At 38.9% G+C, this 27,813-nt stretch overlaps 2 protein-coding genes and 1 long non-coding RNA gene across 7 annotated transcripts; 2 read left to right on the forward strand and 1 right to left on the reverse strand.

Annotated features, from left to right (window-relative positions):
* Window positions 1–1,689: 1,689 nt before the first annotated feature.
* On the reverse strand, window positions 1,690–6,694 carry LOC115224118 (zinc finger protein 91-like). Its single transcript, XM_036512917.1, has 2 exons — window positions 5,429–6,694; window positions 1,690–4,528 (listed from the first exon to the last, which is right to left on the reverse strand). The coding sequence occupies exon 2, from the start codon at window positions 4,265–4,267 to the stop codon at window positions 1,991–1,993; it is 2,277 nt and encodes a 758-aa protein (XP_036368810.1). The 5' UTR covers window positions 4,268–4,528; window positions 5,429–6,694; the 3' UTR covers window positions 1,690–1,990.
* A 27-nt stretch (window positions 6,695–6,721) lies between these two features.
* LOC115223953 (zinc finger protein 850-like) lies at window positions 6,722–27,608 on the forward strand. Of its 5 annotated transcripts, none has more exons than XM_029794702.2 (4): window positions 6,722–6,880; window positions 8,565–9,873; window positions 25,466–26,197; window positions 26,366–27,608. In XM_029794702.2, the coding sequence occupies exons 2-4, from the start codon at window positions 8,826–8,828 to the stop codon at window positions 27,079–27,081; spliced, it is 2,496 nt and encodes an 831-aa protein (XP_029650562.2). In that variant the 5' UTR covers window positions 6,722–6,880; window positions 8,565–8,825; the 3' UTR covers window positions 27,082–27,608. The 5 variants fall into 5 exon arrangements, with proteins under 5 accessions (XP_029650562.2, XP_036368808.1, XP_036368807.1 ...); XM_036512915.1 differs by lacking the exons at window positions 6,722–6,880; window positions 8,565–9,873 and adding exons at window positions 24,172–25,183; window positions 25,352–25,413 and having other exon boundaries at window positions 25,669–26,197; XM_036512914.1 differs by lacking the exons at window positions 6,722–6,880; window positions 8,565–9,873 and adding an exon at window positions 24,172–25,413 and having other exon boundaries at window positions 25,669–26,197.
* Window positions 19,523–24,160, forward strand: LOC118767781. Its single transcript, XR_005003696.1, has 3 exons — window positions 19,523–19,570; window positions 19,985–20,331; window positions 23,995–24,160. It is a non-coding gene; the product is annotated as an uncharacterized LOC118767781 (long non-coding RNA).
* Window positions 27,609–27,813: the final 205 nt, after the last annotated feature.

Raw genomic sequence — 27,813 nt, forward strand, 5'->3', positions numbered from 1 at the left:
AAGCAGAGGAAAATTAATCTATTTAAGGAAATTGTTGGGCTCCACAGAGATCTGAAATGCTTTTCTGCTAAGAGAACATGTGATCCATTTGAATGCGTCTGATTGGTTGTCTGGGTGATTTAGCTTGATTGTTTAGGGGACAAATTGCACCTGAAAAACTAATTAAGAGCAAATGGCTAAAACACAAGCTTTATAGCTAAGTGTTTTCTGCCATATCCAAACAACAACTATAAATAAAAGGGAGAGAGAATGGTCAGTCATTTATGCTTTTGTCAATCCATTCTGCTACAGGCTTAGATAGTCATATCCAGCCCAAATATTCTACATCTTTTAGGTTCAAATCAACCATCTAAAAAAAAAAAAGAAAGTCACATCTTTGAAATTTTGAAGTTTGAGATAATGCATGAATAATTAAAAATGGGCATGGCAGTGTGGTTAGGGAGCTTGCTTCCTAACTGCATGGTTTCGGGTTCAGTCCCACTGCTTGGCACTTTGGGTAGGTGTCTTCCGCTATAGCCCCGAGCCGACCGGAGCTTTCTGATTGAATTCGGTAGGCGGGAGTTACTGCCGTGTGTGTATGTGTGCGTATAGCTGCTCAGTGCCTCTCCGAAAGAGAGAGAGAGGATGTGAATAAATAAGTATTACATTTGGAAGAGGAATTTGAATACTAAAGGGTCAAAAGTCGTTCTCTTTCGATTGATGAATAGCCTATTGTTTTGAAGTTATTCATTTCTTTGCTACCCACAAGGGGCTAAACATAGAGGGCAATTGTTTTGAAGTTATTATGCTAGCATCAGGGAAAGGAAAGCATTTCTTTTAATGTATATATGCATGTGTATACACACCCAAACCCGTGCACACACACACACACAGTGTGGTAAGTAGTTTGCTCCACGACCACATGGTCCTGGGTTCAGTCCCACTGCATGGCCAAGTGTCTTCTGCTTTAGCCTTGGGAGAGGATTTGGTAAATGGAAACTGAAAGAAGCCTGTCCTGTGTATACATCTCTGCGTCTCCTTGTTTGATATCTTGTTGTAGTGGTGAATGATTGTCACTGCCTCAAAAACTCTGTTTGACCCATGGAAAAATGGGGGTTAAAACGATGATTATATACCAATGTCTAACAACTTATTGTAGGCACAGGCATCGCATACAGACTATTGTGTAAGTCAGCATCTGAGAACTGAGAACAAACCTGGTGTCCACCCAGATAACATATCCCTGCAAACTCACTGACACACACACATATATATATATATATAGTATAATTCATATAAAAATCTTGTAATGTACATTTAAGGGCTCGTATGTTTCATGCGATGAAGCACCTGTACATAAACTCAGTAACTTGAAGCTAGTGTGCTGTAGAGAAATAAAAGGTCATGATCTACTATGAAAGCCTGATATCCTCCATCGTCATGTTATATTATTCTTGTAGAATATATGCTGGTCACCCATGGGCGTTCCGAAATAGAGTCTGTACGCCATCTCCTTGCGTGAAGACACCTCAGAGCTCATTCTTTTCTCGTTTGCTAATTTGTATTTTGAAGTGAATGACTTACCACTGATATTGGAGAGAAATGGTTTCTCACCTGTACAATCATACCTGTGATTATTTAAGGTGTTTCCATGAGGGAATGATTTACCAGATATCATAGTAAAATCCTTTCAACATTTGTGTGAATAAGTTTGTTACTATCAAAGTGAAAACAAAAAGAAAAAAACCTCTACTTCATGTTTTAAACAAAGTCATATGTATGGTTTGCTTCAGGGAATATGGTTTTTGTGGCTGGCTGCCCTACATATCACCATCAATTTCACAGTGTACAGGATGTATTTTACTTTGGAGCCAGCACTAGAGAGGCTGTCGTGTTGCTGACAACATTAGTGCTGATGTGTCTGTCCATTTCTCACTCACTCCACAAAGGAAGTTTTTTACTAAATGAGTTATTTATTACAAATATCACTGTTAGAAAGTTCTTCATTAGATCAAACACATTTGTGTCTCGTTAAAGCAGAACTGTGAGAAAATGATTTACCACAGATCTCACAGTGATAAGGTTTCTCTCCTGTATGAATACGTTTGTGGCCAGTTAAAGCATTATTTACAGGGAATGATTTGCCACAGATATTACACTGATACGGCTTTTCTCCTGTATGAACACGCTTGTGCTTGGTTAAATCATTCTTTTGAGAGAAACATTTACCACAGATATCACACTTATAGGGTTTATCTCCTGTATGACTACGTCTGTGAATTGTTAAATGAGCTGTTTGAGCGAATGATTTATCACATATCTCACAGTGAAATGGTTTCTCGCCTGTATGAATACGACGATGAACAGTTAAATGATATGGCTGAGACAAAGATTTGCCACAGATCTTACAATCATATGATTTCTCTCCCGTATGAGTGTTTCTATGTACAGTTAAGAGATATTGTTTTGAGAACGATTTACCACAGATATTACAGTGGTAAGGTTTTTCTCCTGTATGAACACGTTTATGTGCAGTTAATGTATATCTACTAGCATATGATTTACCACAGATATCGCAGTGATATGGCTTCTCACCACTATGAAGATGCATATGTTTTGTTAGAGCTTGACTACGAGAGAAAGATTTCCCACAGATATCACAATGGTATGGTTTCTCTCCTGTATGAGTACGACTATGAACAGTTAATTGATAATTTCTTGAGAAAGATTTATCACAGATATTACAGTGATATCCCTTCTCACCAGTATGAAGATGCACATGCTTTGTTAGAGCCTTACTGTAAGAGAAAGATTTACCACAGATATCACAGTGATATGGCTTATCACCTGTATGAAAACACAGGTGTCTAATTAAGCCAGAATTTCGAGAGAAGGATTTACCACAGACACTACAATGGTATGGCCTTTCCCCTGTATGAATACGTTTGTGAGTAGTTAATGCACTTCCAGTAGAGAATGATTTTCCACAGATATTACAGGTATAGGTTTTCTCTTTTGTGTGAATACGTCTGCTGTGTATCGCTAAGTCACTAGTTCCAGAGAATGATTTATCGCAAATATCAGAGTGACATGGTTTTCCCTCTGTATGAATACGTTTGTGAAACTTCAGTGTACTTCCATAGGTGAATGATTTATCACAGATATTACAGCGATATGGTCTTTCCCCTGTATGAGTACGTCTGTGAACTGTTAACTGACTTGTTTGGCTGAACGTCTTACCACAGATGACACAACGATACGGTTTTTCCCCTGAATGAACACGCTTATGAACAGTTAATGTACTTCCAGAAGCGAATACTTTACCACAGATATCACAGTCATATCCTTTTCCTCCCGAATGAATACGTTTGTGGACAGTTAAAGCACTTGCATAAGAGAATGATTTACCGCAGGTATCACATGGATATGCATTTTTCCCTGTATGAATACGTTTGTGAACAGTTAATGTACTTCTACCAGCAAATGATTTACCACAGATATTACAGTGAAACGGTCTCTCTTTTGTATGAATGTATCTCTTGTGTATTTTTAATTGGCTTGTCTGGGTGAATGATTTACCACAGATATCACAGCAATAAGGTTTTTCCCCTGTGTGAATACGTTTGTGGACAGTTAATGTATTCCTACGACGAAATGATTTACCACAGATATCACAATGATATGGTTTGTCGTCTCTATGAATACGTTTGTGAAGAGTTACTGCACTTCCATTACTGAACGACCTACCGCAAACATCACAGTCATATGGTTTCTCTCCAGTATGAATACGTTTGTGAGAAATTAAATGAACCTTTTGAAAGAATGATTTTCCACAGATATCGCAGTGATATGATTTCTCGCCAGTATGAATATTTCTGTGTTTATCTAAGTTACCTCTTTCAGAGAAAGATTCCCCACAAATATTACACTGATATGGTTTCTCACCTGTATGCATACGTACATGGCGAGTTAAGCCATTAGCACGAGAGAATGATTTACCACAGATATCACAGTGATGTGGTTTTTCACCTGTATGAGTACGTAAGTGATCAACTAAATAACTTTTGTAATAGAATAATCGACCACAGATATTACATTCCTGTGACTTTTTCCTGGAATGAATGCGTTTGTGAGTAGTTAAAGTACGTTTTTCAGAGAATGATTTACCACAAATATCACATTCATATAATTTCTCTTCTGTATCCATATCCTTTTGAGTAGCAAGGGTACATTCTAAAGAAAACGGTGATTCTTCTGTCTCCTTTGGTAATTCTTCAGAAAAATCCATACTTCTGTAAGGATATTTTTACCGCTTTTTATATATTCCTGGATTGATCAAAACATTTATACTGCAATGTTTCCATGGTGGCAAACTCCATTGTAAATCTGTCCAAATTTTATTAGAATAAAAAGGAATCTACAAATTCCAGACAATGTAGAAGAGCAATGTCTCACTAGAAATATTTCACTTCTGGATAAAATCTTCCTTTTATCTAGAAGTGATCAATATTGATGGTATATCCCTTAAATGCCAATGCCATCCAATATTCTGAAATGAGATAGAAAATAGTATAAGATATTAAAGATATTTAAAGAGTAGACATTCAATATTGAAACTTAACAATTTTGTATTGATATACATGGCTGCTGCCATGTTAAAAGCATCCAGTCCACACTGTAATGTGGTTGGTATTTGGAAGGGCATCCAGCTGTAAAAACCATGCCAAAACTACCCTCACCAGTGCTAGTGTCACATAACAAGCACAGAGCCCACTCTGTGGAGTGATTGAGGTTAGCAAGAGCATCCAGCCATAAAATCCTTGCTAAAATACCCACTCGCAAAACATTTTCCCCACATATTTCTTTATAATCATAATCTGTGCCATTCGAAAGGTATTTGTATAGATTTTCATCAAAAGAAATCCATTTTCCTGAAAGTTATGAGGGAAACAAGTCAGATCGTGTGAATTTTCCGAAACTCCGCTCCCCAACCCTTTGGGAAATTCTATCCAATAAATCTCTATATACTCTGAATCTACAGTAGCTAAGTAGGATTTGTTCAAACATTTGTGAAAAAGTATCAATTTTTCTGGGAGTTACGAGGCAACAAAGTCGTGAGGGTGGGGTACATATCTGTAGTTATGGCGAAAGTTTTATCATCTATAGAAAAGAATATGGAAATATTTCCCCCCAAATTGTTATTATTTTAATAATAAATCTCTGAACGAGGTATAGACAATAACTGCACGACAAATATACTTCACATTATTAATATTTTCAGTTCAGTATAATTCCTGTATTCTTGAAGAAAACATCTTTTACCAATGCCGTTTATATATTTTGTCCCCATTCATACAATTACCATGATTACCTTATCAGACAAGTGGGACACAATTCTATTATTTAAATGATATTACTACAGCATTAAAACAAACATTTATCAACTTACCGTTGGCAGATGTAAACAACGAATGAATGGTGTTCTGCGTTGTCATCGAACTCCGCCAGTAAATATTCTGATTGCTGGAAACGAGAGAAATGTCCAAGGATTCCTTTCTCGGCGACGCAAAGCTCCAAACAAGCTCAACATTAGAATCTAGAGTGAAGCTGGCTCAATGTCTACAGCCGCACTTTCGATCTCAAATAAATCTTTATTATAATCATGCGATCTTACATAGATAGGGACATAACAAGACATACAAATACAAAGAATGTTATATAAGTTCGAATGAGACTTAAAAATTTAGTTGTAATATGACATGAACGAAAACTTGGCTTACTTTTGCCTTTACAATGAGAACTTTTGTGCGTTTTTTGTTTTAATAAAAATAGAAAACAACATATGTTAAAACGAAAAAGGGGGAAATGCAGGTTCCAAATTTTGAACCCGGCAGCCTATAAGGCCCAGCAACTAATTTTTTCCTTTCTTTTATGATTAAGCTGGGTTACTAACACCCACCTTTCTCATCACATCCTTCCAACGTTTCACATACTCTTTCTGTGACAGGTTCCTCTTCTCCAACCCCATCTGAAGAAGTTTAACAAACCTGGGCCAGAGACAAGAGACTGTCACAAAACCTTCCATTCTGGTTCTCCACACACACACTTTCAGTACTGCCATCGTACAGAAAAACAAGCTTCACCTTCCTTTGAGAGTCCAGTTGGCGGTATCATCTTAATCATGGATCCAACCGACAGCTGTACTCGTCCCAGATGCGACAACCCATGTTCGACGTAACTTATAAAAGCTTGACAGCTCCTTGACAATGTACAAAAGCGTGTTGAACGGTTTCATCGTCCAACCCACATCTTGGACACGTCGGTGGCACTGACATTCCGTGCCTAAATAACTTATCGCGAACAGCTAATGCATTCCTATAGCACTGCCAAGCCAGGGATTTTTGGTAATTGTCTAAATACCCCGGCCTGAAGGTTTTCTTAAACAGGTTGGAGAGTTGATTCTCGTCGAACCCCTGAGCCCTTCCTAGAACGTCGTCATTTTTTGCCTCGACCAGCTCTCTATAGAACACCGAGGTTTGCTCAGTGGTTTATCATCGGAATTTGCGTCTGTTAATACCACCACGTCCTATTCATATTTTAGAGATTAAAATAATTTATTGAAAGTGTTTGATACTTCTTGAAATATTCAACGTCCCCTTGTGACCTTATGACATATGCAAGGGAACGTTACCGTTGAGTTTGTTCTATTCGAGATCGAAAGTGCGGCTGAGACACTGAGCCAGCTTCACTCTAGATTCTATTGTTGAGCTTGTTTGGAGCTTTGCGTCGCCGAGAAAGGAATCCTTGGACAATTCTCTCGTTTCCAGCAATCAGAATATTTACTGGCGGAGTTCGACGACAACGCAGAACACAATTCATTCGTTGTTTACATCTGCCAACGGTAAGTTGATAAATGTTTGTTTTAATGCTGTAGTAATATCATTTAAATAATAGAATTGTGTCCCACTTGTCTGATAAGGTAATCATGGTAATTGTATGAATGGGAACAAAATATATAAACGGCATTGGTAAAAGATATTTTCTTCAAGAATACAGGAATTATACTGAACTGAAACTAATAACAATTTTGGGGAAAATATTACCATATTCTTTTCTATAAATTAGTGGTTTTCAACCAGAGTTCCGCCAGTACAGTCCAGGGTTTCCGCAAGAAGTTACAAAACTGCTAAAATCGCCAGTAATTTTTAATTCTCCTGTGCAGATATGTGTGCATAAGACTATTAAATTATTCATCGTGCCAGTGTAATGTTTCCTTGGGGTTCCGCCCCAGCAAAAAGTTTGAAAAGCACTGCTATAGATGATAAAACTTCCGCCATAACTACAGATATGTACCCCACCCTCACGAATTTGTTGCCTCGTAACTTCCAGAAAAATGGATACTTTTTCACAAATGTTTGAACAAATCCTACTTAGATACTGTAGATTCAGAGTATATAGAGATTTATTGGATAGAATTTCCCAAAGGGTTGGGGAGCGGAGTTTCGGAAAATTCACACGATCTGACTTGTTTCCCTCATAACTTTCAGGAAAATGGATTTCTTTTGATGAAAATCTATACAAATACCTTTCGAATGGCACAGATTATGATTATAAAGAAATATGTGGGGAAAATGTTTTTCGAGTGGGTTGGAAGAGGAGTATCGGAAAAATGGAGTTTCGGATGAATATGACCACATAAGTTGGAATTCCTCCGTTCTGACGGGGGATTTTTTTCAAATTTTAATGTTTTTTTTTCACTAGCATTCGAAATGATCTTTTTTTTTTCACCCCTCTTCCACCCCTTGCCCACCTCACCTGCACTATTCTCATACATGCACACACAAACACTGATTGAAGTGTAACAAACTAGTGGCATCACAAGAAGTAGAATAAATAATTAGAACATCCCTGGTGTGGATAATGGAATGAAAACAATGTACACTTGCAGATTTAATAAAAGGTTCAGTTCCAAATTCTGAGAACATTATTGAATATGAGAAGCAGCTGAAGAGGTCTTGAAGATACAACTGAAGGCATTAGTCCAGATATAACGTATACTCACTGATTTTTGGGGGTTTTTTTGTGAATAGGTAATGTTACACAATCTGAAGGTGTAAATATGTAAACTTCACACAACTTTGTTTGATGTAATTTAAATAGCAAATTAAAATGTAAAGTTTGGTGGGTAAGGTAAGTGTTTATTGTTTCATCATCATCATTTAATGTCCATCTTACCTGCATGCATGGGTAGGACAGTTGACCAGAGCTGATCTAGTATAAAAACTACCCTAGGTTACTGTGGCTATTTTAGCAAGGATTTTATGGCTGGATGCTCTTCCTAACCTCAATCACACGACAGAGTGGGCTCTGTGCTTGTTACGTGACACTAGCACTGGTGAGGGTAGTTTTGGCATGGTTTTTACAGCTGGATGCCCTTCCAAATACCAACCACATTACAGTGTGGACTGGATGCTTTCAACATGGCAGCAGCCATGTATATCAATACAAAATTGTTAAGTTTCAATATTGAATGTCTACTCTTTAAATATCTTTAATATCTTATACTATTTTCTATCTCATTTCAGAATATTGGATGGCATTGGCATTTAAGGGATATACCATCAATATTGATCACTTCTAGATAAAAGGAAGATTTTATCCAGAAGTGAAATATTTCTAGTGAGACATTGCTCTTCTACATTGTCTGGAATTTGTAGATTCCTTTTTATTCTAATAAAATTTGGACAGATTTACAATGGAGTTTGCCACCATGGAAACATTGCAGTATAAATGTTTTGATCAATCCAGGAATATATAAAAAGCGGTAAAAATATCCTTACAGAAGTATGGATTTTTCTGAAGAATTGCCAAAGGAGACAGAAGAATCACCGTTTTCTTTAGAATGTACCCTTGCTACTCAAAAGGATATGGATACAGAAGAGAAATTATATGAATGTGATATTTGTGGTAAATCATTCTCTGAAAAACATACTTTAACTGCTCACAAACGCATTCATTCCAGGAAAAAGTCACAGGAATGTAATATCTGTGGTAGATTATTCTATTACAAAAGTTATTTAGTTGATCACTTACGTACTCATACAGGTGAAAAACCTCATCACTGTGATATCTGTGGTAAATCATTCTCTCGTGCTAATGGTTTAACTCGCCATGTACGTATTCATACAGGTGAGAAACCATATCAGTGTAATATTTGTGGGGAATCTTTCTCTGAAAGAGGTAACTTAGCTAAACACAAATACATTCATACAGGAGAGAAATCATATCACTGCGATATCTGTGGAAAATCATTCTTTCAAAAAGTTCATTTAATTTCTCACAAACGTATTCATACTGGAGAGAAACCATATGACTGTGATGTTTGCGGTAGGTCATTCACTAATGGAAGTGCAGTAACTTCTCATAAACGTATTCATGCAAGAGAGAAGCCATATCATTGTAATATTTGTAGTAAATCATTCACTGATAGAAGTAATTTGACTGTTCACAAACGTATTCATGGAGACGAAAAACCATATCATTGTGATATCTGTGGTAAATCATTTCTTCATAGGAGTAAATTAACTATCCACAAACGTATTCACACAGGGGAAAAACCGTATTGCTGTGATATCTGTGGTAAATCATTCTCTCGGACAAGCCAGTTAACAATACACAATAGATACATTCATACAAAAGAGAAACCATATCATTGTAATATCTGCGGTAAATCTTTTGCTGATGGAAGTGCATTGACTGTTCATAAACGTATTCACACAGGGGAAAAACCATATCACTGTGATATCTGTGGTAAATCATTCTCTTATGCAAGTGCTTTGACTGTTCACAAACGTACTCATTCGGGAGGAAAACCATACGACTGTGATACCTGTGGTAAATTATTCTCCTCTGGAAGTACGTTAACTGTTCATAAACGTGTTCATTCAGGGGAAAAGCCACATTGTTGTGTCATCTGTGGTAAGACGTTCAGCCAAACAAGTCAGTTAACGATACACACGCGACGCAGTCATACAAGAGAGAAACCATATCGCTGCGATACCTGTGGTAAATCATTCCCTGTTGGAAGTCAATTAACAGTTCACAGACGTACTCATACAGGGGAAAGACCATATCACTGTAATATCTGTGGAAAATCCTTCACCTATGGAAGCACATTAAAGTTTCACAAACGTATTCATACAGAGGAAAAACCATATCTCTGAGATATCTGTGTGTATTTCATTCAAAATAAAAACCATATCACTGGTATCTTTGGTAAACCATTCTCTTGAACAAGTTATTTAACAATACATAAGAGACGTATTAATACAGAGAGTTTGTATCACTGGGATAACTGTATTAAACCATTCACTGATGCAAGTACATTAACTCCTCACAAATGTATTCATACAAAAAAAAACCCATATAACAAAGGATCTGTGGTGTATTTTTCTCTCTGAGTTCTGGCCTAATTAGCCACATATATTTTCATGCAAGAGATAAGCCCTATCATTGTAATATTTGTGTTAAATCTATCTTAATGCACTCAGAACAGAAGAGATGCTATATTACTGGTGATATTTGTGGTCCCCAAAGTCTATCTCCTCCTCACCGTGGTGGGGACGCTGGCAATGGGTAGTGTCAGAGCTATGTCATTGGGAACTTCGGTTCTTGGTAGGGCCACCCAAGGCAGATTGGTCTGACACCAAGTGGTATTAGGGCCACAACCCGGAAGACGGGGCTCTGGTGAAAATCCTTGGAGTGTCTGTTTCGGCAACCAGTGGCTCTTCGGTCGTTCTGTCCCTGTGTCTGCGGACAATCTGCGGCAAACAGGATGTCTCCACATTCGGGATTGTTGGGGACCGCTTGTGAAATCCACATATTCCCACGAAACTTCTTCCATGAGTAGAAGCCGACTCAACCCGCCCAGGGTGAATGTCGCCACAAGTACAAGATATTTGTGGTAAATCTTTTTGTCAATCATTTCATTTGACTGTTCTATCATATTCCTACAGTCAAGAAGCTTTATGCTGGAAATTATTTCATCAAGTCGAACCAAATTTTGTATTAGTAGTATTTCCAACTACTAACAACAATGTTGTATTCATATTAAATAGATTTTCTTGTTGGAAGTGAGGCATATTCTTAGATATATGATGGCAGTGTTGTGACTGGAATGTGTTTGATCATAGGTCTGCTTAATAAGAAATGGCCATGGCTTATGTAACAGGGATAAAAGATGTTTCTAAGGAGAGAAGAATGTTATTGTATACTATTCCGAAGCATAGATTAAGTGTCAAATGTTAAATGTAATAGTTTATGTTGTGATAGTAACTTCAATTCCTGAGTAAGTCAGCATATATAGGTTGTTTTTTTTCGGTGATTTAGATAAGGGTTTTAACTGTTGGCCCTGGGTTCAGTCCTACTGTGTGGCACCTTGGGCAAGTGTCTTCTACTATAAGCTTTGGATCAACCAAAGCCTTGGGAGTGGATTTGGTAGACGGAAACTGGAAGAAGCCTGACGTATATGTGTGTATATATATATATCATCATCATCATCATCATCATATATATATGTATGTGTGTCTGTGTTTGTCCCCCAAATATCGCTTGACAAGTGATGCTGTTTTGTCTCAGAGGGGAACTTTCTCTGTGCAGTCCCATGGTCATTCAAGACCAAAGGGGTCTTTACTCTTTACCCTTTTATACCCATGGCTGTGTAGTAAGTAGCTTGCTTACCAACCACATGGTTCTAGGTTCAGTCACACTGCATGGCACCTTGGGCAAGTGTCTTCTACTATAGCCTCGGGCTGACCAAAGCCTTGTGAGTGGATTTGGTAGACAGAAACTGAAAGAAGTCCGTCGTATATATGTGTGTGTATATGTTTGTGTGTCTGTGTTTGTCCCCCAAACATCGCTTGACAACTAATGCTGTTTGTTTATGTCCCTGTAACTTAGCAGTTCAGCAAAAGAGACCGATAGAATAAGTACTAGGCTTACAAAGAATAAGCTCTGGGGTCGATTTGCTTGACTAAAGGTGGTGCTCCAGCATGGCCGCAGTCAAATGACGGAAACAAGTAAAAGAGTATATGCTTTCCACACACACACACACTCACATATACTGTCTGATTTCACTCACCTCTCATATCATTAAAGTATTTGAGAGGGTAGCGAGATTGCGAATAACTCACTGCCTCGAATCAACAGTCTGCTGAAGCCCAACCAGGTAAGTTTCCGTGATGGCAAGGACTGCCTGTCACAGCTTCTGCAACATTTTGATGACATCTTAAGTGTTGGGAGTAGGCTCCAACACTGACTTCATATACCTTGATTTCAGCAAGGCATTTGACAGAGTGGACCACGAAATCCTGCTGAAGAAATTGTCCAACATTAGAGTCCATAGCTGCTTCAGTGGCTAAAGTGTTTCCTGACGAACAGAACCCAACATGTGTTTGAGGGAATACGATCCAGTTCAGCCGAAGTCAGTAGTGGTGTCCTACAGGGTACTGTGTTGGGCCCTCTCTTCTTCATTATCTACATCTATGACGTAGATGTCATCAAACATTCATCATCATCATTGTTTAGCGTCCACTTTCCATGCTAGCGTGAGTTAGACAGTTCAACTGGGGTCTGGGAAGCCAGAAGGCTGCACCAAGCCCAGTCTGATCTGGCAATGTTTCTACGGCTGGATGCCCTTCCTAACGCCAACCACTCCATGAGTGTAGTGGGTGCTTTTTACGTCCCACCGGCACAGGTGCCAGACGAGGCTGGCAAATGGCCACGGTCGGATGGTGCTTTTTACGTGCCACCGGCACGGAGGCCAAGCGAGGCTGCACACTGAAAATTTTTGCAGATGATTCCAAACTCCAGAAAGCCATAAACTGTATGGGAGACTAACATGCCTTCAGTCGGATCTGTTTGCTGTTGTCCAATGGGCACAGGGCAACAGTATGCTTCTAAATGAAGTTAAGTTTGATTTGATCCACTTTGGGAAAGAGGATACTCTGAAATTACCACACGCTCTTCCCTCGGTTGACTCCCTAGTGTCATCCAACAACACCAGAGACCTTAGAATAATTGTTGATAGTTCTAAGTTGGAGTTTCCGCATAAACAGCAAGGTTGACTTGGCCCACAAGATGTGCTCCTTGATTCTGAGAACTTTCTAGAGATGCCCACACCATCATCCTTCTCTACTCTGCTTTTGCCCGACCCCACCTTGAATACTGTTTTCCTCTGTGGTCTCCCCATACGAAGCAACTCATTATGAAAGTGGAAGCACTCCAGAGGTCAATAACAAGAAAGATAGACGGCATGAGAGGCATTGACTGTTGGGGTCGACTAAAAAACCCTCAATCTCTACTCTGCAAAACCACTGGGAGTGCTACATCATTTGTGTGATGTGGAAAATATTCCATCAATATTGCACAAATGATAATAAAATAAATGCACCTTTTTAGAGCCTAGCGAGGCTCATGGGCCCGGTTTCACTGGTGTATGTGTTCCCCAGCTGGACAGGATGCCAGTCCATTATAGCGTTACTCATTTTTGTCAGCTGAGTGGACTGGAGCAATGTGAAATGGAAGTGTCTTGCTCAAGAACACAACGCGAAACCACAATCTTACGATCATGATGCTGACACCCTAACCACTAAGCCATGTGCCTCCACATTGCACAAATGATGTTGGCACCAATTTAAAATCCATCCAAGATTTAGCCCCTGTGCTATCCGACCACTAAGAAAATCGAACTCAGCACATATAACAACTTAACATCACAACTACTTTACCTCAAGCGGTCCAGCTCTCTTTAATACCATACCAAAATACATCAAAATGGAAACAGATCCCATAAAATTCTAAAGTTCACTGGACCAAAAAAATCCCTGACAGACCAACCTCTTACACCCAGATATGTCTCCAACAATAATAACTCTTTGCTAGAGTAGGCCATTGTGTCCCATTTATCACTAAAAGACTTCACCAGGTGGTGCTATTAAGTTAGACAGGGCCTGGGCCTATAATGGCCAAAACCTATCAAAGCTATATATATATATATACGCATACATACACACACACATATCATCATTGTCGTTTAGTGTCCGCTTTCCATGCTAGCATGGGTTGGACGGTTCAACTGGGGTCTGGGAAGCCAGAAGGCTGCACCAGGCCCAGTCTGATTTGGCAATGCTTCTATGGCTGGATGCCCTTCCTAACGCCAACCACTCCGAGAGTATAGTGGGTGCTTTTTACGTGCCACCGACACAGGTGCCAGACGAGGCTGGCAAACGGCCATGATTGGATGGTGCTTTTTACGTGCCACTGGCACGGAGGTCAGTCGGGGCAGTGCTGGCAACGGCCACGTATATATATATATATATGTATATACACACACGCACACATGTCCAGATGTTTTGTTGCCTGTTACGTTCTTATTCCATATTTGTTTTCTTTTTTTATATATACATATAGCGGCGTACATACACTTTTGGTCTCCTGTATGTAAGTATATGCATATATCTAAATTCTGTACGACTCTTACTCTTTCTTTCAGCTTCTTTCACACTTCCTTCCTTCTTTCCACTTTTCTTTTTCTCACTCGCATTTCTTGGCCTTCCCTTCATTCTCATCACTTACCCTCCTGTTTTAACTCCCTTGTACCTCACTCTGTCCCTTTCCTTTCTTTTTCTCTCTTTCTTGTCCCTCCCTAATTCTTCAGTCCCTCTGCCCCAGAGAAAGTTCAAATCACTAATATTTGTGGTACATCATTCTCTGTAATGCCTTACCTACTCACAAATGCATTATTACAGCAGAAAGACCCGATGGTTTTGTTATGTGGTACATTCTTTTCTCAAAATAGGGATTTAACTAAACACAGATTCATTCATTCTAAAGAAAAAACTGTATTACAATGATATTCACAGTAAGTGTCAGAGCTATACCGTCGGGAACTTTGGTTCCTGGTAGAGCCACCCAAGGAGGATTGGTCTGACACCAAGTGGTATTAGGGCCACAACCCGGCAGACGGGGCTCAGGTGAAAATCCTTGGAGTGTCTGCTTTGGCAACCGGCGGTTCCTCAGTCATTCTGTCCCTGCGTCTGTGGACAAACTGCGGCAAACAGGACGTCTCTACATGCGGGATTGTTGGGGACCGCTTGTGAAATCCACATATTCCCACAAAACTTCTTCCATGAGTAGAAGAAGCCAACTCAACCCGTCCAGGGTGAATGTCACCGCAAGTACAAGTAAAGTAAGTATAAAGAACAGGACATCAGCATACAAATCCTGCCAACAACATAACAGCCTCTCCAATGCTGACTCCATGATGAAATACATCCAGTACACTGTCAAAGTGACAGTGATAGGTTGGCCGCCAACCATAAAAAGCATTCCCCCTGAAATGGAGCATAGAAGTGAAGTGTTGCCCCTGATTCATCTAAGACATGAAACAACCGAATTTTAACATTTTTCCCCACTCTTTTCTGGTAGTAATAATAATTTATTATATGTATTGTATTGGTTACTGATTGATTTCGGTTTATGAAAATAAATTGTTTTAGAATGATCAAGTTGTTCGTTTTTGTTTGTCTGTTTCATGGCATTTGTTAAAGCTGTACATAAGGCGCAGGAGTGGCTGTGTGGTAAGTAGCTTGTTTACCAACCACATGGTTCCGGGTTCAGTCCCACTGTGTGGCATCTTGGGCAAGTGTCTTCTACTATAGCCTCGGGCTGACCAAAGCCTTGTGAGTGGATTTGGGAGATGGAAACTGAAAAGAAGCCTGTCGTATATATCTATGTGTATATATATATATATATATATATATATATATATAAAATAAGAAAATGGAGAAATACACCTTAATCAATAATCAACTACCAGATAATACCCAGGTAAAACATTTTACCTTTGCCCATATAATTCAATAAATGAATTAATTGCATCACAGTTCTTAGCATTTATGTATTAACTTTGTTGGGTGCTTTACTGGCAGTATATTGGATATATGTTATCCCATGGTGGGTTGCTCTCACAACCCCTATCTCAATTTATATATATATATATATATATATATATATATATATGCGTGTGGGTGTTTGTGTGCCTGTGTTTGTCCCCCTAGCATTGCTTGACAACTGATGCTGGTGTGTTTATGTCCCCGTTACTTAGCGGTTCGGCAAAAGAGACTGATAGAATAAGTACTGGGCTTGCAAAAGAATATGTCCCGGGGTCGAGTTGCTCGATTAAAGGCAGTGCTCCAGCATGGCCGCAGTCAAATGACTGAAACAAGTAAAAGAGTATAATATAATTTGGTTATTCTTTTACTTTGCGAAATTGATTCATTCCAGGTTTTGCCTAAAATATGCTTAATTCAACATAAACAGAGCTAAGATATTTAGCTGCAGGTCAGCTGCCATCATCATCTAATGTCCATTTTCCATGCTGGTATGAGTTGGATGGTTTGACAGGAGCTGCCAAGTCAGAAAACTGCATCAAGCTCTACTATTAGATCTTTTCCTTTTGAATGGCAGATGGCAACACAATTTCTAGTTAACTAAACACTTTTAAACTTCGTATACTGGTAGAATGTGTTTATAAAACATCATTTTTTCTTGACTTTATTGAGAAAATTCTATAGTTTGTAAGATATTTCGTCTGAAAATCTGAGCATTTTGGCAATTTAAACCAATCGATTACCTCCATTCAACTAAAATCATTTGCTGCATCTAAAACTGAGACAACATCCTGTAACTAACCGTAACTCTAATTTTTTTTTTCTTAATTGTTAAATTAATTTAATTGTTACACGTGTAAAAAAACCCGAAAGCAATGGAAAATGATTTAAACAATTAACAAACAAAATAATTTTATAATTTTATATACACACTTTCCGTACGTATACGGAGTGTGTATGATGTCTTAGTTTTAGACACAGCAAATGATTTTAGCTCAAAAGAGAGCATAGGATTGGTTAAAATTCGAAAAATTAAACTACGTTAAACAAATTACAATTTTCTCAAGAAAGCCAAGTGAAAAAAATGTTTTATTTTGACACATTAATATAATAATAATATAATGAAATTATTGTATACAGTGCTCAGGTGCACCACAACTTGTCAGAAAGTGCATATAAAGTACATGCAGCAGTGTAGAAATGTCTGGAAAGTGAACATGCTTGTGTGTGTATGGAGGGGAGAAAATCAAGTTTAGTGTTGCCGAATCTCAGGAAACATGGAAGTTTTGAAGGATGCAGTGCTCCGACAACTAACAACCAATGCCGGCAGTTTGTTCCACGCTTCAGCAACTCTCAGCATGAAAAAATGTTTCCTGAAGTCATGGAAGCTGTGCTGTTTTCTTACTTTGTAAATATGTCCACGGGTGTTAGATGGGTGGATTTTGAAGAGGTGCTCAGAGTTATTGTTTGTGCGATGGTTGATAATTTTATGGGTGTCTGCCAAGTCAGCTGCCAGACATCGGAGTTTCAATGTGTCCATGCCCAGGGAAGTAAGGCGTTCAGGATATGGCAAATGCCTGATGGAGGATATTCTTTTGGTTGCACGTCGCTGAACAGCTTCCAGACGATTGATGTCCTGGGCAAGATAGGGGTTCCAGACCGGTGATGCAAATTCCAGGTGAGGTCTTACCATAGCTATATAAAGCCGCAGATAGATAGCCGGAGAGCGGCTCACAAAGGATTTGGTGAGTGATGCCAAGACACCCTCAGCCTTCTTGACAATTTTAGCAATGTGTTTTGTCCAACACAAATCACTGTCGACAATAACACCCGGGTCACGTTCACTTGAAGACTTTTTGAGACTAGTGTTGTGGAGAGAGTAGGTGGACGCTGGGTTTCTCCTCCCAAAATGCATGGTGGTACATTTGTCCACAGCCAGCTTGAGTTGCCAGTCCATGATCCACTGCTGCATTGTGTCCAGGTCTGCTTGCAATAGAGATCCATAGTGTACAGGATTTGACCTCTTTATTTCGAGGTACAGCTTGATGTCATCTGCATATTTCAGCACTGTGGCATTCTTTAAGTTGGCATCTATGTCATTAACATATGCAACAAATAAAAGGGGGCCAAGAACAGATCCCTGCGGCACACCAGTTGTCATCTCATAGGGCGAAGAGTGCTGTCCTAGAACTGTGACAACCTCTTGCGAAGGGGACGAACAGGAGAGTGGGGTCTCTGCTTTGAGTGCACATACTTCCAGAACCCTTTGCTGTCAGGGTTAGCTGCAATGCGTTGTTCAAATTCAAGCACTGCCTTTTTTGTCACCTGCTTGAGGTGGTTGGCTGACCTATTGCGCTTTTTCCTGTTGCTCTCTGATTTGTGCAATTTGTATTCCCATTCTACCAGTATACAAAGTTTTAAAGTGTTTAGTTAACTAGAAATTGTCTGCCGTTCAAAAGGAAAAGATCCCTACTATCAGAGAAAAAAAAAGGAAGCTCAAAAGCATTTCAGCTATTTCCAGACTTGGCCTAGAAAATATGAATAGGCGCAGGAGTGGCTGTGTGGTAAGTAGCCTAGTACTTATTCTGTCGGTCTCTTTTGCCGAACTGCTAAGTTACGGGGACGTAAACACACCAGCATCGGTTGTCATAAAAGGCACCATTCGAGCGTGATCGCTACCAGTGTTGCCTTACTGGCACTTGTGCCCCGTGCTAGTAGGGTGCCAAGAACACCATCCGAGTGTGATTGTTGCCAGAGCGGCTAACTGGCTTCCGTGCCGGTGGCACGTAAACGACACCATTCGAGCGTGATCATTACCAGCGTCACCTTACTGGCACCTGTGCCGGTGGCATGTGTAAAAAGATTCGAGCGAGGTCGTTGCCAGTGCCACCTGACTAGCCCCTGTGCCAGTGACACGTAAAAAGCACCCACTACACTCTCTCTCTATATATATATATGTGTGTGTGTGTGGTTCAAATGTACAGAAAACAAAAGACAAGGGAACAACAAGTAGGCCCATTAGTTTGACGCTCGGGAAGAATGGAAAAGTTTTCATACACTCTTCGACAGAAAAGGATGAGGTGGGAAAATGGTGAGAGAGAGAAAAGTGTGTCGGGATTAACGATTTATACATAAGCATATGTACGCGTGTGTCAAAAGAAGGAATGATTATAATACGCTAAAGCGGTGATTATCAAATTTTTGTTGATAAGCATCTTCTTTCACCAAAATATGGCATCCACCCTAGGTTTGGCAATCATATTTGAGGGGAGAGACGGATAAACAGTAGTGGCACATAAAAAAAAAAACACCATCCGAGCGTGGTCGTTCGCCAGCCTCGTCTGGCACCTGTGTCGGTGGCACATAAAATCACCCACTACACTCTCGGAGTGGTTGGCGTTAGGAAGGGCATCCAGCTGTAGAAACACTGCCAGATCTGACTGGCCTGGTGCAGCCTTCGGGCTCCCCAGACACCAGTTGAACCGTCCAACCCATGCTAGCATGGAAAGCGGACGTTAAATGATGATGATGATGATGATGATGATGATTAAATCATATTTGATGAAATAATTACCGTGTTTTCCAACTCGCAATATACTGTCAAATTCTAAAAATTCTAAAAATTAAATTTTCTTTAAAATGTTGGATCTTTTCAGTTTGACCGGCAGTTTTTTCTAGTGGTGTCATATGCAATTGTCACCCATAATTATGACCCTAGTATCGATCTATTGCATTTCAATCTGTATTAGGGTTAGAAGTGGGGAGAAGGGTATCTTTTTTTTCTTCACAAATGTAAATAAACCCAATCTGTTTCTTAAACAAGGGACATATTCATACGGCACAGAATGTTTTTTTTTACCTCAATAGACGTCATTGATTGGTTGAAATTGCAGAAATTGAAGAAAAAAACAACAAATATCTTACAAACTATAGAATTTTCTCAATAAAGCCAAGAGAAAAAGATGTTTTATAAACACATTCTACCAGTATACGAAATTTAAAATTTTTTAGTTACCTAGAAATTATGTTAAAAAACTGCCGTTCAAACCGAAAAGATCCCAAATGATTTTAAAACCTAAGTATCGCATGAGATCTAAATATTTTATCGCTATGAAAAAATTACATTTCACCAGAAACACTCAGCACCAACTTCTGCAATTCTCTAAGGAGACGTTACCGTTATAATATTTGACATCGAAACTGCGGCTGGTGACATAAAGTCAACTCCACTTGTTCATTTCAGTTAAATTTAAATTTTATGGTTGAAGAAACGAAGAGCAATTTGAATGTTGGCCGAGAATGAAGTCGACAAATCATTGGTGAACCTCATTTTAATCAGATTTACAGCTGTCAGCTGAATCTATAATAAAGAAGATACCGCCAACTTGACTCACAAAGGAAGGTAAGGCATGTTTTTAACTGTACAGGTGGAATTACTGAAAGAGTGTGTGTGGAGGACGAGAACGGAAGGTTCGGTGAAAGGGTCCTTCACCTCTGGCCCCGGGAGAGTTTCTACCTACGCCTCTACTACAGATTGAGCAGGGCCATCTACCTGAAGGGATTTGTGGTTTGCCTGCCTTCTACTTATTAGGACTTTGGTTTTAGCTAGGTTGACTCTAAGGCCCTTCGTTTCTAATCCTTGTTTCCACAACTGAAACTTCTCCAGTTCTGATAGTGACTCAGCAATTAGAGCAAGACGGGGTTGGAGAGGAGGACCCTGCCACCGAGAGAATACGAGAAACGATGGAAGGATGTGATGAGAAAGGTGGGTGTTAGTAACCCAGCTTTAATCATTGACGAAAGGAAAAGATCGTTGCTGGGCCTTTTAGGCTGCCGGGTTCGATCTTTTAATCTTTTTATTCGTTTTCTTGCTTTGTTTTCTTATGTATTAAAAAAAAAAACTTCTATTCTAAGGTTAAATTAATGAATTATATAAAATATATTTTGGTAAATTTTTAAATGATATACGAACTCATATAACATTTTTGTTTTTTGTTTGTCCCGCGTTGTCCCATTCTGTACAAGATCGTTTTTCGATCATAATAAAGATTCCATTTTAACAATTCAGATATTTAGTTTGGTGATAACATATAACACGTTGATCCACTGTTTACATCTGAAAATGGTAAGCTGATAAACGTTTGTTTTAATGCTGTAAATAATGTATATGAATAATAGAATTTCTTCACTTGGAGGATAAGGTAATTATATTGGAGCGAGAATATATAACAATAGGAACAGGTATAGCTTTCAGATGTAGTAATTACATAAATGTGGAAACAAATGTTTCCATATCTACACAAATGTACCCCTCCCCTCATAAAAACGGTTTCCCCACAACTTTCTGAAAAATGTGTTTTTTAATGAAATTTTCTGCAAATGTCTTTGATATGTGATTAAGTTACGTGTAGCTTACGATTGATTATATCGGAAATTAATGTTGCAAAACAATGTTGGCATTCCTTCGATATAACTCGACAAAATCAAAACATTTCATTTCGGGTATTTCCGTGGAAGCAAATGACAGTCCGATTCTGTTTTCTGCTTGCAAATTGGCGGATTTTACATACACACATGAAACAGTTAAGAACAAATATGCAAGGCTCTTTTTCTTCGAGTTTAAAAGGAGACATTTGTGGCATAATTTCGTTATATCTATACTTCACAACCCACGGAAATATCCGAAGTGAAATGTTTTGATTTTGTCGAGTTATATCGAAGGAATGCTACAATGTGAATGTTGTATATTTTATGCACCTTAACTTTCTCTCCTCATGTTTTTATCCAAATTATATCTATGTCGAAAAAAAAAATCACTTTTGAGGACCATCCTTTACCTTCAGGAATTTGTTAAATGAAATTTTTCAGAGTTACAGGCATAATTTCAAAAAAAAAAAAATGGTAGGGTGGAATCTAGAGGCGAATTTGTTCGTATGGTTGTTTATTATGCAATGTGCCCTGAAAATTTCATTACACTGGGTACATCTTATAGAGTTTCTACCTATGCCTTTTCTACAGATTGAGCAAGGCCATCTACCTGAAGGGATTTGTGGTTTGCCTGCCTTCTACTTATTAGGACTTTGGTTTTAGCTAGGTTGACTCTAAGGCCTTTCGATTCTAATCCTTGTTTCCACAACTGAAACTTCTCTAGTTCTGATAGTGACTCAGCAATTAGAGCAAGGTCATCAGCATAGAGGAGCTCCTAGGGGCATCCTGTCTTGAATTCCTCCGTTATTGCCTGGAGGACTATGATAAATAGGAGGGGGCTGAGGACTGAACCTTGGTGGACCCCTACCTCTACCCTGAATTCTTCAGTGTACTCGTTGCCAACCCTTACCTTACTTACAGCGTACCTGTGCATGGCTTGCACAGCTCTCACTAACCACTCATCTATCCCTAGTTTCCTCATTGACCACCAGATAAGGGATCGGGGGACCCTGTCAAAGGCTTTCTCCATGTCAACGAAAGCCAGGTACAGGGGCTTATCTTTGGCTAGATATTTCTCCTGCAGCTGTCTTACCAGAAATATGGCATCAGTGGTGCTTTTCCCTGGCATGAAACCAAACTGCATCTCATCCAATCTGACTCTTTCCCTAATAAGTTGGGCTATGACCCTCTCCGTAACCTTCATTACCTGATCCAACAGCTTTATACCTCTGTAATTATTTGTAATTAGAGCGTCACCTTTACCTTTGTAGCAGTTGACAATTATGCTGCTACACCAGTCATTGGGTATAACTCCTTCGTGTATCACCTGGTTAACTATATGGGTGACTAGGCTATAGCCGACACTGCCAGATATTTTGAGCATCTCTGCAGTAATTCCTGATGAGCCTGGGGCTTTCCCTGTCTTCATACTTCTAATTGCCTTATCTATATATATCATATATATATATATATATATAGGTGCAGGAGTGGCTGTGTGGTAAGTAGCTTGTTTACCAATCACATGGCTCCGGGTTCAGTCCCACTGCGTGGCACCTTAGGCAAGTGTCTTCTACTATAGCCTCGGGCCAACCAAAGCCTTGTGAGTGGATTTGGTAGACAGAAACTGAAAGAAGCTTGTTGTATATATATATATGTATGTGTGTGTGTGTGTTTGTGTGTCTGAGACCGATAGAATAAGTACTGGGCTTACAAAAGAATAAGTCCCGGGGTCGAGTTGCTCGATTAAAGGTGGTGCTCCAGCATGGCCGCAGTCAAATAACTGAAACAAGTAAAAGAGTATATATATATATATATATATATGACAGACTTCTTTCAGTTTCCATCTACCAAATCCACTCACAAAGCTTTGGTTAGCCCAAGGCTATAGTAGAAGACACTTGCCCAAGGTGCCATGCAGTGGGACTGAACCCTGAACCACGTGGTTGGTAAGCAAGCTACTTACATACAGCCACTCCTCTACCTAGAATAACTAATGAGTTAAATAATGGAATTGTGGAGACGCAATGGCCCAGTGGTTAGAGCAGCAGACTCGCGGTTGGAAGATCGCAGTTTCGATTCCCAGACCGGGCGTTGTGTGTGTTTATTGAACAAAAAAACCTAAATCTTCAAGAGGCTCCGGAAGGGGGTGGTGACGACCCCTGTTATACTCTTTCGACCCAACTTTCTTTCACTCTTTCTTCCTGTTTCTGGAGTAATGCTACAATGGACTGACGTCCTGTCCAGCTAGGGGGACACACATATGCCATAGAAACCGGGAAACTGGGCCCATGAGCCTGGTTAGGCTTGAAAAGGGTACATAAAAAAAAAAAATAATGGAATTCCAAGAGCTGGGAACATTACTAAATATGTGACTGAGAAAGGCCTAAAGGTACAGCAACCAAAGACACTGGTCCAGGTATAATACATAATCACTATTCTGAAGATGTAGATGTAGTCTAAATGAGCAAACTTCACACAACTTTGTATAATGTAATTTAAATAGTAAAGCAAAATGTAAAGTTTCTTTGTTGGGGTAAAAGTTTATAGTTTATCAATATAGATTTGTAAATTTTCACTGTTGAATCTCTGCTTTTTAATTGTCTTTTAATTATCTTAAACTACTTCTCTGTCATTTCAGGATATCAGAGACATTGACTTTGAAGATATATCATCATCATCATCATCGTTTAATGTCTGCTTTCCATGCTAGCATGAGTTGGACGATTTTGACTGAGGGCTGACGAACCAGATAGCAGCACCAGGCCCCAATCTTGATCTGGCAGAGTTTCTACAGCTGGATGCCCTTCCTAATGCCAATATTTATAATCCTTAAAGAATTACAGAAAAAGGTTACACAGAAAACAGAAACATTTCCTCTGTGTGTAACATTTCTCTCTATCATTGCCCGGAATATATACAAGGTGATACTGATTTCAAATTAAATTTGCTAAAATTATAAAAGGACATTGCAATCCTGTTCTGATAATAACAGAAATAAAAGTTGGTGGAAATATTGCAGTTCATGGAAAGGCTTTGAATAACTCAGGAAGAAAGAAAAAAATTTTTTAAATATACTTATATTGTTGTGGGGGAATTAAAGAATTATAGCAGTATGGATTTGCCTGAAGAATTGCCAAAAGAGACGGGGGAATCCTCATATTCCTGTGATATCTGTAAAAAGTCGTTCTCTCTGGAAGGTAAGCTTGCTACCCATAAATGTATTGACAAAAAAGAGAAAGCAGAAAAACGATATCATTGTGATATCTGTAGTAAATCTTTCTCTGTAAAATTTAACTTAACAGAACATAGACATATTCATACAGGGGAGAAACCATACAACTGTGAGACCTGTGGAAAATCGTTCTCACGAATACATACCTTAACTATGCACAAACGCATTCATACAGGAGAAAAACCATATGAATGTGATATCTGCGGTAAATCTTTCTCTCGAATACACACTTTAATTACTCACAAGCGCTTCCACACTGGAGAAAAACCATTTAAATGTGATACCTGTGGTAAATCATTCTCTCTAAAAGGTCATTTAGTTGATCACTTACGTATTCATACAGGTGAAAAACCACATCACTGTGATACCTGTGGTAAATCATTCTCTCTAAGAAGTCATTTAGTTGGTCACATACGTATTCATACAGGTGAAAAACCATATCATTGTGATATCTGTGGTAAATCATTCTCTCAAACTAATAGCCTAACTAACCATATACGTATTCATACAGGAGAGAAGCCATATCAGTGTAACATTTGTGGGGAATCATTCTCTGAAACAGGAAATTTAACTAAACACAAATACATTCATACAGGTGAGAAGTCATATCACTGTGATATCTGTGGAAAATCATTCTTTCAAAAAGTTCATTTGCATTCTCACAAACGTGTTCATACCGGAGAGAGACCTTATTGCTGTGATGTCTGTAGTAAGTCATTCATTGACAAAAATACCTTAAATATTCACAAACACATTCATTCAGGAGAGAAACCTTATCAGTGTGACATCTGCAGTAAATCGTTCACAGATCGAAGTACATTAACAGTTCATACACGTATTCATACAGGAAATAAACCATATCACTGTGACATCTGTGGTAAATCATTCTCTCAAACAAGTCAATTAACACTACACACGAGACGGGTTCATACAGGAGAGAGACCATATCGCTGCGATATCTGTGGTAAAACATTCATTGTTGGAAGTGCATTAACTGTTCACAAGCGTGTTCACACAGGAGAAAAACCATATCAGTGTGATATCTGTGATAAATCATTTGCTTATGCAACAGTATTAACTGGCCACAAACGTATTCATACAGGGGAAAAACCATATCACTGTGTTATTTGTGGTCAATCATTCACTAGAACTAGTGACTTAGCGATACACAGCAGACGTATTCACACAAAAGAGAAACCCTATACCTGTGATATCTGCAGTAAAGCATTCGCTTATGGAAGTGCATTAAATGTTCACAAACGTATTCATACAGGGGAAAGGCCATATCATTGTAGTGTCTGTGGTAAATCCTTCTCTCGAAATTCTGACTTAATTAGACACATGTGTTTTCATACAGGGGATAAGCCATATCCCTGTGATATCTGTGGTAAATCATACACTAGTAGAAATGCATTAACTTATCATAAACGTATTCACACAGGAGAAAAGCCATACCAATGTGATATCTGTGGGAGATCATTCTCTCGAAAGAATCATGTAAGTAATCATAGACTAACTCATACTGGAGAGAAACCATTCCATTGTGATATCTGTGGGAAATCTTTCTCTTACGGTAAGGCTCTAACAAAGCATATGCATCTTCATAGTGGTGATAAGGGATATCACTGCGATATCTGTGGTAAATTATTCACTGATGAAAGTGCATTAACTGCACACAAACGTATTCATACAGGAGAGAAGCCTTATCACTGTAATACCTGTGGTAAATCGTTTTCTCGAAACTTTGGCCTAGCAAGGCACATGCTTTTTCATACAGGTGATAAGCCATATCACTGTGATATCTGTGGTAAATCATTCTATAAAATAGGTAATTTGACTAAACATAAATTCACTCATACTGTAGAGAAGCTGTATTCCTGCAATATCTGTGGTGAATCATATGCTACTAGAAATGCATTGACTGCTCATAAACGTGTTCATACAGGAGAAAAACCTTACCACTGTGATATCTGTGGTAAATCGTTCTCAGAAAAATATCACTTAACTAAACATAGATACACTCATACAGGAGAGAAACCATATGATTGTAAGATCTGTGGTAAATCTTTCTCTCAGGCAGCTCATTTAACTGTTCACAGTCGTACTCATACAGGTGAGAAACCATTTCACTGTGAGTTTTGTGATAAATCATTCTCTCAAACAGCTCATTTAACAATCCATAGACGTATTCATACAGGAGATAGACCCTATAAGTGTGATATTTGTGGCAAATCTTTCTCTCAAAATAGTGATTTGACTAAGCACAACCGCATTCATTCAGGAGAAAAGCCGTATCAGTGTAATATATGTGGTAAATCATTCTCTGTAAGTACTGCATTAACTAGTCACAAATACATTCATACAGGAGAAAGACCATATCACTGTGAGATCTGTGGTAAATCATTTTCTCACAGTTCTGCTTTAACTACACACAAATGTGTTTGTTCCAATGAAAACCTTTATACTCAAAAATTTCCTTTGTGGAGTGAGTGAGAAATAGACAGACACATCAGCACTGTAATGTTGTCAGCAACACGACAGCCTCTCTAGTGCTGGCTCCAAAGTAAAATACATCCTGTACACTGTGAAATTGATGGTGATATGTAGGGCAGCCAGCCACAAAAACCATATTCCCTGAAGCAAACCATACGTATGACTTTGTTTAAAACATGAAGTAGAGGTTTTTTTCTTTTTGTTTTCACTTTGATAGTAACAAACATTCACACAAGTGTTGAAACGATTTTACTATGATATCTGGTAAATCATTCCCTCATGGAAATACCTTAACTACTCACAGGTATGATTGTACAGGTGAGAAACCATTTCATTCTTGCATGGACAGAAATAACTTCACTGCTCTGAAACATTCATACAAAATGAAAACCATAATGCTGTTATATTGTTGTTGTTTGTTTCTTCTTGAGCCATGCGTGGTTTCATTGGCGTATAGGTTCCCCACCTAGACGGAATGCCAGTCTGTCGCAGGAGGAAAGAGTGAGAGAAAGTTGTGGTGAGTCAGCAGAAGTTTGCCCCTACCATCTGTTAGAGCCACGTGGAGCTTAAGTGTTTTGCTCATAAACGTACACATTGCCTGGTCTGAGATTTGAACCTGCAATCCCTTGATCATGAGTTCGCTGCTCTAACCATTGACTCCTTGTTCAATCAGCTTCAAATCTTTATCTGATTATTTACCAAATAATGGTCATCACTGCACCATTTATAGAA

Source organism: Octopus sinensis, linkage group LG24 (genome assembly GCF_006345805.1).
Source record: "Octopus sinensis linkage group LG24, ASM634580v1, whole genome shotgun sequence".
NCBI lineage: Eukaryota > Metazoa > Mollusca > Cephalopoda > Octopoda > Octopodidae > Octopus > Octopus sinensis.